The sequence below is a fragment of the Ammodytes marinus genome, assembly GCF_949987685.1.
Source record: "Ammodytes marinus genome assembly, chromosome: 23".
In the NCBI taxonomy this organism is placed as follows: domain Eukaryota; kingdom Metazoa; phylum Chordata; class Actinopteri; order Uranoscopiformes; family Ammodytidae; genus Ammodytes; species Ammodytes marinus.
The window spans coordinates 18020483-18035018 of record NC_137227.1 but is presented as its reverse complement, the minus strand read 5'-3'; the positions used below and the strand labels follow the sequence as shown (position 1 = coordinate 18035018).

Genomic DNA, 14536 nt, shown 5'->3' with positions numbered 1-14536 from the left:
TGCTATGGTCTCTTCCTGCCTTACAATACAGTATAACACAAAAAAAAACTGAAAAAAGCGAGCCTTTGTTAATTGATGTGAGTGTTATGTCTATGTGTTTATTTTTACGCTACTCTCCGTGCCTTTTTAATTGCACTTCGGGGACAAAGAAAGTGATTTGAATTGGATGGCATTGAATTGAATTGAAAATAATTGTGTGAGTTTACCAGTATCTTTTCTCGAAAATGGCCGCTCCTTAAATCTCATATTTCCTCGGGGACAAGAAGCACCACATTTGTATCCTTGCATTCCCTTTACACTCAAATAAAAACACATTAAATGTTTTCTCAGATAATTGTTTTGGTCCGATAATGACTAAGGTTGCGTTCCGAATCTCATACTCTTTCTTTTTTCTATTCTACATACTACATCCGACGATAAAAATAATCTACTTAGGATGCAGTAGGCATACTATTGGGACATACTTTTACTCTTTTATTTCATCATAATATTGCGCCTTGATCTTTCCTCTTGCTTTTATATCCGGCGCATCCCCGTTTGTTTTCATATGGAGGTTTCGTCGATGTGACGTCACTTCACGTGCGCACTGGATTGTGGGTCAGAATCGGCCAAATAGGATGCAGTTTTCAACACTAACAATCTTGGCCGGATGAAGTAGGACATCCGGGTACTTCTAACCATCCTAAATCTGGCCACAAGAATTGGGACATCCTAAATCTTTTTTCTACATACTATATAGTAGATATAGATAGACTATAAGTATGCGATTCAACCTTTGTCCTTGCTGTTGTTGTTTTTTTCTTCCATAAATCAGAAGTGGGGCATTGTTTTCCTGTGTTACTTCCTGGTTTCCGTTGGGAGCTTGTTTCTGATTGGTCGGTTGCGGTCTGGTTAATTGTTGGCGACTGTAGCCCAGACACTGCCACGTACACTCACTCACTCACTCACTCACTCACTCACTCACTCACTCACTCACTCACTCACTCACTCACTCACACACTGCCACACACTTATTCTGTCGACAGAATGCAGCTGAAGTCGATCTCACGGCTCAAACACTTATTGATTCAATACCTTGAAGAATAGTCTCATCAATAGTACAATGGCGGATACAATACACATTCTCTGCTGCTCTTTTGTGCATTGTTTTCTCCCCAATCTTTTTGCTGAGTGACGATAGTCAGCAATAATAGTGGGTTTGCAACTGCTAGCACTTTCTCAAGGCTTGTGTGTGTGTGTGTGTGTGTGTGTGTGTGTGTGTGTGTGTGTGTGTGTGTGTGTGTGTGTGTGTGTGTGTGTGTGTGTGTGTGTGTGTGTGTGTGTGTGTGTGTGTGTGTGTGTGTGTGTGTGTGTGCGTGCTTGTAAAATATTAATGTTTTTTCGTGAGCTTCAAGATCCCACTTTTATACAAGGAATCTCAAAATGTGTAGTCTTCCCTTTGCGCCACCCTGAGGAGAAACGGTGTAGTTACACTGCCAAGCCTCAATGGACAGTGGAACGATGGAGTTGTATTATAATTTGAATAACTCCAAAACACAACATGGCAGAGGAAAACAGTAGAACAAAACGCATAAATATGACAATGCAAGAACATGAAGAATATGGCAGCAATTAAAGAGGCTGTTATGTGTGTGTGTGACGATGTTAATGTTAGTCTCACTATGTCTCTCTCCCCCTCTCTCTTCCCTCTCTCTCTCTCTCCCCCTCTCTCTTTTTCCCTTTTCTCTCTCCCCTCTCTTTCTCCCCCTCTCTCTCCCCCCTCTCTCCCCTCCCCCTCTCTCTCTCTCTCCCCCCTCCCCCCATCTTTCTCTCCCTCTCTCTTTCCCTCCCCTCATCTCTCCCTCCCTTCTCTCTCTCTCTCCCTCTCCCCCTCTCTCTCCCTCCCTCTCTCTCTCCCTCTCCCTCTCTCTCTCTCCCTCCCCCTTTCTCTCTCCCCCTCTCTCTCCCCTCCCTCTCTCTCTCCCCCTCTCTCTCCCCCTCTCTCTCTCTCTCCCCTCCCCTCCCTCTCTCTCCCTCTCTCTTTCTCCCCCTCTCTCTCTCCCCCCACTTTTAAGAATCGCTGGTGCTATGAAAACATTGTTTGTTCAGTTGTCGACGATGATTTGCTGTTTGCACATGTTTTTAAAAGATAATTTATTTTTAAATGAAGAGATGAGCATTAATTGAACTTAAATTGTTTAATGTTCATGTAAAATAATAAATATTTGAATAAAGTATTTCTGTAAAATCTAAAATAAAAAATCTCTCTCTCTCTCTCTCTCTCTCTCTCTCTCTCCCTCTCTTCCCTCTCTCTTCCCTCTCTCTTCCCCCTCGTCTCTCTCTCTCTCTCTCTCTCTCTCTCTCTCTCCCTCCCCCTCTTCCCCCTGTCTCTCCCAGCAGGTTACGAGGCCTCCAGCAGAGCAGGCGGTATGAACGGTAACGGCCCCAGTAAGCTTGTGGACCCTTTGGACGACCCGTTGCCCGGGTTGGGAACATACGAGGATTTCAACACCATAGACTGGGTCAGAGAGAAGAGCAAGGACAGAGACAGACACAGAGAGGTATGCAGAGAAAAATACGTTTTCTTTTTTTAAAGGTGCACTGTGTAGTTTTTTTTTCTTTTTTTTTTGTTGATATTTTTGGGCATTTTCAAGCTTTATTTGACAGTACAGAGTTGAAATGGGGAGACAGAGAGAGAGAGAGAGAGAGAGAGAGAGAGAGGGGGGGGATGACCTGCAGTTCGAGTCCACGGGTCGGACTTGAACCCGTGACCACTGCAACGAAGGCCGGAGCCAATATGGTACGCGCTCTATCCACTACGCCACCGGAGCGCCCCGCACTGTGTAGTTTTAAAGCAGGGGGGTTTGTTTACATTCACAGAGCCTGCAGTTAGTTTACAAAACAGATTTTTTTCTCTACATGTAATTCTTAGTATTGAATAATTCCATCATCATAAATAAAAACTAAATTACTTTGAGGAACCTGGAACCAAATGTTAAGACTATAATGTGTTTGTTAACCAAACTGTGGGCCCTGCTGCTGTAAACAACAACAACAGTGAAACAGTAACTTTTCAGGAAGCTTTCTAACTTCAAAAAGTGTTCCAGGGATCACATCTTCCTGTGAGGAAAGTTTGTGTATTCAGTTATGAGAAAATACCTTAGAAAATGTTCACTTCTCTGACACACCCAAAGTTACATAATGCACCTTTAACTAGAGCATAGTTAAAGGCGGCAGTGGCGAAGTGGGTAGGGAGTCTGCCTCTGGAGTGCAGGGTCGGAGGTTCGATTCCCCGCCTACCCACATGTCGAAGTGTCCCTGGGCAAGACACTGAACCCCAAATTGCTCCCGATGGTTCAGACAGCGCCTTGCTTGGCAGCTACTGTCATCGGTGTTTGAGTGTATGTATAAAAAAATGTGTATTGTGAAGCGCCTTGTGACCCTGGTCTGTGAAGGGAGCTATATAAATAAAGCTTACTTACTTATATAGCACGAAGAACAACCATACCTGTAATTAGCTAATAAGAATGCTGTCTTGCTATCGAAGCACACACACACACACACAGTGAAAGTTTAAACTCCATCTATTAGCTCTTCACGCCCTGCTCACAGTTCGTATTTATAGCTCCACAGATTCACACTTAGAAACTGCAGTATTGAGGTTATGTACTTTGCTCTTGATAGTCGCTGCTGTAATGGTGGACGTGCAATAATACGGACGGTACAAAATAAATGTACACACAGACAGACAGACAGACAGATATTTAGATATACAGACAGACAGACAGACAGATATTTAGACAGACAGACAGACAGACAGATATTTAGACAGACAGATATTTAGACAGACAGACAGACAGACAGACAGACAGACAGACAGACAGACAGACACTAAACAATATAACAATGACAGTAATCAGTTTCTAATAATGATTTCCTCCTCTCTCTGTGTTTCCCTCCAGATCACCAATAAGAGCCGGCAGTCGACTGTGGCTCTGCTGCACAGTGTCAGCGATGCTTTCTCTGGATGGCTGCTCATGCTGCTGGTGGGACTCATGTCAGGTACATGTTTACATACAGTCATACTTAGATATATTATATTGCTTATGGAAAAACATTATGCTGTAGAGTTTTTTTATAATAATAATAATAATAAAAAAAAATTTTTTTTACAAAAAAATAAATAAAAAAGACAGAAACAAGATCAAATACTAACTCTATAATATACATAAGCAAAGGCATTATGATCAGACAATAAACCAGTTGTAAATTATTTGTGTGAGCACTGTTGATTTGATTTGAGCCATTGTTTAAAGGGACACTGTGTAACATTTTAAGTAATTTATTAGCTAAAATCAATATCCTCATTCATAAATATGTCCTCATTGGTGTTAAATCACCTCTGCCAATAATCTGAATTATCCTCCTGAGCGGAGAATTACAAATATTAATATTAAATTTTGTACATTGAGCAGGCAAGCCTTATGGAGGCATCCATGTTTTTGGAATGTCATCAGGTGCATTGTTCAGAATTTAGAATTGTTCTTGTCCTTGAAGGCCTATGTAGCTTCTGTTATTATTCAAAAGGGGTGGGGTTATCCAGGGAGGGTTGCATTCTAGAACTTTCTTGATGATGTCATATTACACACTGCACCTTTAAGTTCTCTGTTAATTCCTGTGTGGTGACAGTCTGCAGGTGTAGAGTTTACACAATGGCACATCGCAACATCGCACTGAAAATAGGCAGGGTGACATTTTAAAACTAATATTCCATTATATTAGCTGACTTGGCTAGAATCCTGGCTGGTGTGTTCCAAGCCAAACAAGTTATTTGATGAGCGATGTATTTGCTTTGTACACATTAACACACCCTCAGTCTGACCTACTAAACCAGCTTCTGTTGAGTTTGGATTGAGTTAGAAGAATACCAGCTCAACCATAACAAGTTTTTCCTTATTTCTTAGTCCTTAAAGGTGCAGTGTGTAATATGACATCAAGAAAGTTCTACAAAGTTCTAGAATGCAACACTCCCTGGGTAACCCCAACCCTTTCGAATAATAACAGAAGCTACAGTGGCCTTCAAGGACAAGAACAATTCTAAATTTTAAACAATGCACCTGATGACATTCCAACTATGACACTTTCAAGATGGCGGCACTAGGCCTTGGTCCAAAATATGCAGAAATATGGACATATATGAGACCCTTTCTAAGGGAAAAAATAATAATTAAAAAAAAATGTTTCAGCTATTATGCACTAAATTAAATGTACTTATGGATATTATAATTACTTTCTACAAAATCTGCTAGGAAATAAAACCCACAATTCTACACACTGCAGGTTTAAGGCCTGTCAACCCAAATCCACAACATTTATTTCAAATCAGATATTTGTAAAAGATTATTGAGACACCCAACTTTTATTTTTATTTTTTTTAAGATATTTTTTTGGCATTTTTATGCTTTATTGACAGTGTAGAGACAGAGTTGAAATGGGGCAGAGAGGGGAGTGACATGCAGAGAACAACCGCGGGCTGGAATCGAACCCGGGTCCGCTGCTGGCCGAGGCCCATGGGGGGGACGCCCTACCAACTGAGCTAAGGGCGTCCCCAAGACACCCAACTTTGATATCATATATTTCTTTTCACTATTTTAGACCAGGTTTTCCAGCGTTTTTAAAGGTGCACTATGTCACTTTGAGTGTGTCTGAGAAGTGAACATTTTTCTAAGGTATATTCTCATAACTGAATAAACAAAATAATTCCTCAAGGGACAATGTGATCCCTGGAACACTGTTTGAAGTGAGAAAGCTTCCTGAAAAAGTTACTGTTTCACTGTTGTTGTTGTTTTACAGCAGCAGGGCCCACAGTTTGGTTTACAAACATATTCTAGTCTTACGTTTGGTTCCAGGTTCCTCAAAATAATTTATCAATAGTATAATTATTCAATACTAAGAATTACTTGTAGAGTCAATATGTTTTGTGAACTAACTCCAGGCTCTGTGAATGTAAACAAACCCCCTCCTCTGAAACTGCATAGTGCACTTTTTTTTTTTTTTTTCAACATTTTTTTTTGGGCATTTTCAAGCTTTATTAGATAGTACAGACTAGAGTTGAAATGGGGAGACAGAGAGAGAGAGAGAGAGAGGGGGGGATGACCTGCAGTAAAGGTCCACGGGTCGGATTTGAACCCGCGACCACTGCAACGAAGGCCGGAGCCAATATGGTGCGCGCTCTATCCACTACGCCACCGGAGCGCCCCATAGTGCACCTTTTAAACCTTTTAACTCCTCCGCTTCTTAAGGTGCTCTTGCCGGCGGTATCGACATCGCGGCCCACTGGCTGACGGACATGAAGGACGGAGTGTGTCTGGTGGGTTTCTGGTTCAACCACGAGCACTGCTGCTGGACGTCCAATGAGACAACCTTCCAGGAGAGGGACAGCTGCCCCCAGTGGCAGAGCTGGGGAGAGCTCATCACGGGCACCTCAGAGGTAAAAGGGACATTCCCTGCATGTACAGAGCCTAATCTGTGTATTAACAGTAACACCTTGAGGAGATATTCACTGATTTTTTTTTTTTACAAACTTATTTTGACAACAAGAGTTCTCCAGAATCACTGACTCCATCTTTAGCTTATAGTGGCCAAGCTTTCTCCAGCATTAAAGTTAAGCTAATAAGTTCAAACTTCTAGGCACCAAATTTGGAAACAAATTATGAAAACTAAATTCATTTAATAAAGCCATCCAGGACTATGAGCCTGTTCTATTGTGTCTCACTATTGTTGAAAAAACGAACTTGTTGGCAGTGCTTGAAGAGAGCTTTTGGATTACACATGTAGGCCAGTTGCAATCCTCACAGGCCAGCAGAAGATTTAATGCACAGTCACTCTCTGTCTGACTGATACTGTACACAGATCAAGTGTAATGCTGCTCACACCAGTAGTTACAATGGTGCTTTGCTTCCATCTACTGGCCGAAAGCGGAACTACACAATAATATGAAATGTATGTTAAAGCTGTTTGCTTTTAGTAGAGTATGAACCAAAAAATAATTTGTCTACTTATTTGTGTGTGTCTGTCTGTCTGTCTGTCTGTCTGTCTGTCTGTCTGTCTGTGTGTGTGTGTGTGTGTGTGTGTGTGTGTGTGTGTGTGTCTGTCTGTCTGTGTGTGTGTCTCTCTCTCTCTCCCTACAGGGTGCGTTTGCCTACATAGTGAGCTACCTGATGTACATCTTCTGGGCTTTGCTCTTCTCCTTCTTGGCCGTCATCCTGGTCCGGGCTTTCGCTCCCTATGCATGCGGCTCAGGAATACCCGAGGTACTACACACACAATGATAATGTGATTCTTAAAAGGTGCTGTAAGCGGAATGGTTCTTTTAGCTAACTTCCTGTCAGTTACTGCAGTTAGCAGTCCCCTCACTCGTCCCTACGTCACCACATTAATGCACTGCGGTCTTCAAGCAGCGAGTTATCTAGCATCATCTCAGATCCATAAGTGTGATAAAACATGATAAAAACCATCAAAACAGACATTGGGAAGGATTTTTACCTGCTCCGCCATTGTAGGCGCATAAACATTCACCCATGTGTCGCTCTGGCGTGCACCGGCAGTGAGACCATGAGTGAGATGGGTGTCGGTCTGTAGCGTTCTCTCTTGTGATTGAATATTAATTTCGGGATCCCCGAAAAGTTTATTTGCAGATTACATGCAGAGCAGCTGAATGAAAACCGCTTACTTCACCTTTAAAAGTGCTGAGAATATTTTCATGTAATTTGACATATTAAATCAGTTGAAAGACTATTACCTATTCATGACCTTTTTTTATCATAACTTTTTCTTTATATATTTTTTTATTAATTTTTTCATCTACGGTTTTAGAATTTTCTTTTCTATTTCTATTTTAAATTAAGCCACAAGCATAGCCAGAGATGAATCATATGGATTAATTCCAAGTCAATTTTATACAATTATCTTTCCTTTTTAACTTAAGCTACATTTACTGTCAATAATTATTTTGTAGATCAGTCCTAGTACTCATCTGTTGCACCTCTTTCACTACTGTCCGATGTTTTTCCTTAGAGCATTCATTATACATACAAATAGATACAAAAAATCAGTGAGATTGATTGAAATGCTGTTGTTATGGTATCGTTTTAGGTAATTTGCCTTTTTTGAACTCATCCAAACTGATCTCAGAACCCTCCCCGGTCTCCCTCCCTCCCTACCTCCGCTCTGCTCTCCTCCTGGCATCAGTGTTGACTTTTTTCATCTGATCTTTATTTTCACAAAAAACAACTTTCCAGGGAAGTGAAAAGCCTTCAAGGATTTGGAAACACAAGCGGAAAACCCGACTGAGCACAAACATTGTCCCAAAAAAAAAAAAAAAAAATTATTCACCCATTTCACACACACACACACACACAGGAACCAAACACACACAAACACAGCTCTTTCCTGGCCGTTTAAAATGACGAGCATATTTTAATTGTGTGAAACCTGAATCGTGTTATCGTAAAGGTCTCATCACTCTTTAGGGTCAGGCAGCGGTGAGCGAACGCGGCCCACGCACACACACAACGTGATCCGCTTATTTGAAAGAAAAATATCTCCAAACCAAACTTCATTTTCTCTCCTTTCCGGTCCACTAATGTTTACAATATTACTTCTCTCTTGGTTAGATACGCTCACACGCGCAAATCCAAACTGATCCGCCCGGAACATAAACAGACATATTATCACGATCATATACATAAACTGACCTACGCACATGCACACACACTATACTAAAACTCTATCTATCTATCTATCTATCTATCTATCTATCTATCTATCTATCTATCTATCTATCTATCTATCTATCTATCTATCTATCTATCTATCTATCTATCTATCTATCTATCTACGATTTGGAGAACGTTTGTTGTCAATACTTTCTGTCAAAATCAGTTATCTCCTCGCGTTACTCTATCTGTCAGTACTGTGTGTGTGTGTGTGTGCTGAAAAAAAAACCTGGTGTTAATACACAGCCTATAGGCTCTCCACCGTAGGTAGTGACATGCCCGTTTACAGAGCCTAGGCTGTGTATTAACACTGGATTCACCTAACAATAAGTACGTGACTACATAAATAAAAGCTATTAATTGATTGTTCTCTCTCTCTCTCTCTCTCTCTCTCTCTCTCTCTCTCTCTCTCTCCTCTCTCTATGTCTCTATGTCTCTCTGTCCATCTCTCTGTCTATCTCTCTATCTCTCTGTCTATCTCTCTCTCTCTGTCTCTCTCTCTCTCTCTCTGCCTCTCTCTCTCTCTCTGTCCAGATTAAAACCATCCTTAGCGGTTTCATCATCCGCGGCTACCTGGGGAAGTGGACCCTGATCATAAAGACCATCACCCTGGTCTTGGCTGTCTCTTCTGGGCTCAGCTTGGGGAAGGAGGGCCCTTTGGTCCACGTAGCATGTTGCTGCGCTAACATACTGTGTCATCTCTTCACCAAGTATCGCAAGAATGAAGCCAAACGGAGAGAGGTATGTTATGGTACTGTAGGCCCCTTAAAGCTGGGGTGGAGGATTTGGGGAGAAAATGGCAGTTGGGATAGAGATTCGAATCCAAATACCTCAACCGCTCCACTTGTTCTCTTTGGTCCCTCCCCTATGGTCCCTCCCTGACACGCTCTACACCAACAACGTCGTGCCAAAGTGAATGGACAGTCCCAACAGCCAATTAGACAAGGGAATCGGAGCCTCGCTCTGATTGGTCAAAGTGTGCAGCTCATGTTAACTTTGACCAATCAGAAATCATATACCCCAGCTTTAAGGAGAGGTGATAAATTATATGGGATTGCACTGCCAGTTAAGGATTCAGTGTCCTAGTATTGGACAGTTGAGGAGAAGAAATGCTCATAAAGTTGACTTATTGTTTCGGTAGTCTAGACCAAGAAGCTCTGTGTGGATGAAGCACATTCTTATTATTATTCTAACAGATGTGCACAGGGTTCCCTAGAGTCTGAAAAAGAAACCTATCTATTAATAAGTCTTCGGTCAATCTTTCAAATGTCTTAAAAATCGATCTAACATGCGGGGGAAGGATTTTATAACTTCTTTTTCTTTTTTGACGTTGAATTACATATGCTCAAATAATTGGTAGCATCTATTGTTATGTGATTTAAAAATCCCTCTCACATTAGCAAGGGTACAGCAGGTTCAACATCCATTTATTTTAGGCCTTAACAAGTTTAAAAATGTCTTCAATATTATTTGGACAGGTCTTAAGAATTGTTCAATTTCTCAGTTGAATCCTTTTTGTTGTTATTCAACTGAATTTATTCTTCCCTGTGTGTAGGTGTTGTCTGCGGCGGCGGCGGTGGGTGTGTCCGTGGCATTCGGAGCTCCCATTGGAGGCGTGCTCTTCAGTCTCGAGGAGGTGAGGACCTGTTTTTTTTAAAGATATTTTTTTTGGCATTTTTATGCTTTATTGATAGTGTAGAGACAGAGTTGAAATGGGGCAGAGAGGGGAGTGACATGCAGAGAACGACCGCGGGCTGGAATCGAACCCGGGTCCGCTGCTGGCCGAGGCCTATGGGGGGGACGCCCTACCAGCTGAGCTAAGGGCGCCCCCTGAGGACATGTTTTATGAGCTACTTTCTCTGCTTTCTGCATCTACAGGTGATACTCATATTATTAGAATATCATGGAAAATGAATTGGAATTGAGGCAAGAATTCATGCAAAAAGGGCCCAAACCAAGTACTGAGTACATATGGATGATTATACTTTATAGAAGGCTGACATTTCTGTATTTAAAATCCCTTTTTTATTGATTTCATGTAATATTCAAATTTTCTGAGATTTTTAATTTGGGGTTTTCATAAGTTGTAAACCATAATCATCAAAATTATAACAAATAAAGGCTTGAAATATCTCACTTTGCATGTAATGAGTCTATATAATATATTATGTTCACCTTTTAAGTTGAATTACTGAAATAAATGAACTTTTGCACGATATTCTAATTTTTCTAGTTTCACCTGTATACCTATAGACTGATAACATTCGGGGATATACGAGGCTAAATGAGACCTCGAACCTACCTGACCTACTGTAAGGCTGGATGGATTTTATCACTGGATCAAAGAGAACCAGATTTTAATTTATTTTATCCGTGTCAGAAACAACACTGCGAGCGCCAGTTATTCTGTCAGTACAAGATAACACAGTGAATATTTATTGGTTTTTGATTGCTTTTCTCTGTGTGTGTTTTTTCTGGAACACACTGCAAAGCTCTGGGACTTAATATAAACCTAAATCATAAATTTGCCGTAAATCCGTCTCTGCCGCTTTCCAATCTATCTCCAGCATAAACACACTGGATCATTTTTGGATGTGTGGACCCTGGTGTATTTCATTTTAGCAGCATAAAGCAGACGTTACAAGTCAAATGTACAAACAATCAAAAAAAAAAGTGTCCAACAATTTATATTTTCGAAAAAGGGGTGAGAAGAATACCATAATAATATTTAATTTTCTGATTGTACAGCTCTGGAACAAATTAAGAGACCACTCCAAATGTTCAGTGTCTGGTGTGTGTCTGTCTGTCTGTCTGTCTGTCTGTCTGTCTCTGTCTGTTTGTCTGTCTGTCTGTCTGTCTGTCAGTCTGTGTCTCTCGTTTTTACTATGTATAGGCATATGTTTGAGTAGAATGAACATTTTGGTTTTAAACTATAAACTACTGACAACATTTCTACCAAATTCACAATACAAATATTGTCATTTAAGAGCATTTCCATTAAGTAATGTAGAGATGAAGATTTAAGAAAAATCCAGACTGGTCTCTTCATTTTTTTACGCAAGACACTGAACATTTGGAGAATATCGTTCAAAAGTTCATTTATTTCAGTAATTCAACTTAAAAGGTGAAACCAATATATTATATAGACTCATTACATGCAAAGTGAGATATCCCAAGCCTTTATTTGTTATAATTTTGATTATTATGGCTTACAACTTATGAAAACCCCAAATTCAAAATCTCAGAAAATTTTAATATCACATAAAATCAATGAACAAGGTATTTTAAATACAGAAATGTCGGCTCTATATAAAGTATACTCATCCATATGTACTCAGTACTTGGCTTGGGCCCTTTTTTGCATGAATTCTTACTTCAATTCCAATTCATTTCCCATGATATTCTAATAATACGAGTATCACCTGTATGTCCCTTTCACTGTCAGTTAGTTGATACATTTTTCTCCTTCCCTTTAAGTGAGCTACTATTTCGTCGTCACTGTACTGTACATGCGGGAACCCTCAGTGTCTTTCGGGTGAAAATAAAAAGGTGATTGATTGACTGACTGATTGATTGATTCTCTGTCTCCTTCCCCTTTTCAGGTGAGCTACTATTTCCCTCTAAAGACCCTCTGGCGGTCTTTCTTTGCGGCCCTGGTAGCGGCCTTCACGCTGCGCTCCATCAACCCGTTTGGTAATAGCCGTCTGGTTCTGTTCTACGTCGAGTTCCACGCGCCCTGGCACCTGATGGAGCTTGTTCCCTTCATTCTGCTGGGAATATTCGGAGGCATCTGGGGGGCGCTGTTCATCCGGGCCAACATCGCATGGTGCCGCAGACGTGAGTGGTGGAGGGGTGGGGTGTAGGGGTGTGGGGTGTGTGTAGGGGGGGGGGGGGAGTGGGGGGGTGTGTGGTCTTAGCAAATGCATACATGGTATTGATATGAGACACTGCAGGTGAATAGGGTAGCATGTTTACTCTGGGGGGCGCTGTTCATCCGAGCCAACATCGCATAGTGCCCCAGACGTGAGTGGTGGAGGGGTGTGTGTGTGTGTGTGGGGGGGGGGTGGTGTGTGTGGGTGTGTGTGTGTGTGTGTGTGTGGTGTCTTAACAGATGCATACACAATGTTTAGGTGAGAGACTGCAGGGTAGAATTTCTAACTTATAGATATAATATATGTTCATCCGAGCCACTTTTCTGTTTCCATTTTAACCTGTAATTTTTTATTTAATTTAATTATTTTAATTTTTTTAGAATCGGAGCCTCGCTCTGATTGGTCAAAGTGTACCTACCGCTCATGTTAATTTTGACCAATCAGAAATCGCATACCCGAGCTTTAATCCACGTCTCTCTCTCTAAACAGGTAAAACTACCCGCCTGGGCCACTACCCCGTCACAGAGGTGCTGGTGGTGGCAGGACTGACCGCGGTGGTCGCGTATCCAAACAGCTACACCAGGATGAGCGGAGCAGAGCTGATCTCAGAGCTGTTTAATGACTGCTCTCTGCTAGACTCCTCTCAGCTCTGCGGCTACAAACAGGTGTGTGTGTGTGTGTGTGTGTGTGTGTGTGTGTGTGTGTGTGTGTGTGTGTGTGTGTGTGTGTGTGTGTGAGAGAGAGAGTGTGTGTGTGTGGGTGTGTGTGAGAGTGTGAAGGAGGATTAGTTTGTGTTTGTGTTTTAAAGGTTGACTATGTATGTGTGTGCGGGGACAAGAGGAGTAGGTCTATTTGTTTGTGTGGAGTGAGATAAGTCAACATGTTGGCTTGTGGTTTGTCACTTTGCTTCCCACAAAGTAAGCAAAGATAGGGCTTCTTTAGACCAGAGGCTCACAAACTCTTGAGGCTGCGACCCCATAAATAACTTAAACAAGTGGCCTGTGTTGCTTGTCAGGCTGCCATTGTAAATAAGAACTTGTTTCCTGATGACTTGCTTGTAAAAAAATAAAGGTGAAAAAAATTCCGTATAACGTATTAAACCAGAATACAAGTCATCTCCTTGTACAAACAGCAGCACAAGGTGGACATACAATATCAATAAACAAACACGTAGGTGATGTCTGTATGCAAGAGCAGCGGACACCTTACATTATAGCTGCCATATGCAAAAACTTAAGGATTTCTTACATATTATTTTATATATATATATTTGTTGGCATCTTTATGCTTTATTGATAGTGTAGAGACAGAGTTGAAATGGGGCAGAGAGGGGAGTGACATGCAGAGAACGACCGCGGGCTGGAATCGAACCCGGGTCCGCTGCTGGCTGAGGCCCATGGGGGGGGGACGCCATACCAACTGAGCTAAGGGCGCCCCTTAAAGTTAAGGATTTCTTACATATTATTTTACATTGTGTCATTTGTTAAACACACCTCATTAGATGGAATAGCCATGTTCACGGAGTACAGGTTCTTTCCGTCGACCAAGGTCAAACTGAATGTATTATTTTTATGGGTTTTTCATTTCTCTTTTGTGGCTCCCCGTGCCTGTTTTCAATTCATTTAATGTTTTCTGGTTTCTCTCTGTCTGTCTGTCTCTCTGTCAAAGAAAAAAAAACCTGGTGTTAATACACAGCCTATAGGCTCTCCACCGTAGCTAGAGACATGTCCGTTTACAGAGCCTAGGCTGTGTATTAACACTGGATTCACCTAACAATAAGTACGTGACTACATAAATAAAAGTTATTAATTGATTGTTTTTTTTTCTCTCTCTCTATATGTCTCTCTCTGTCTATGTGTGTCTCTCTCTCTCTCTCTCCCTCTGTCTGTCTCTCTCCCCCCTCTCCGT

The 14536-nt window shown here is 41.4% G+C and overlaps 1 protein-coding gene across 4 annotated transcripts in view; it reads left to right on the top strand.

Annotated features, from left to right (window-relative positions):
- The window catches only part of clcn5b (chloride channel, voltage-sensitive 5b), a 48435-nt gene that overhangs the window by 19807 nt on the left and 14092 nt on the right, over positions 1-14536 (top strand). For 2 of the 4 annotated variants that reach the window (XM_080052151.1, XM_080052149.1), the window contains exons 3-10: positions 2377-2540; positions 3942-4041; positions 6282-6469; positions 7170-7292; positions 9291-9497; positions 10312-10392; positions 12359-12593; positions 13118-13293. In XM_080052151.1, the coding sequence (XP_079908277.1) occupies positions 2377-2540; positions 3942-4041; positions 6282-6469; positions 7170-7292; positions 9291-9497; positions 10312-10392; positions 12359-12593; positions 13118-13293 (1274 nt within the window). Of the gene's footprint in view, positions 1-2091; positions 2108-2376; positions 2541-3941; positions 4042-6281; positions 6470-7169; positions 7293-9290; positions 9498-10311; positions 10393-12358; positions 12594-13117; positions 13294-14536 lie in introns of those variants that run through there. The other 2 variants (XM_080052152.1, XM_080052150.1) reach the window with 2 other exon arrangements.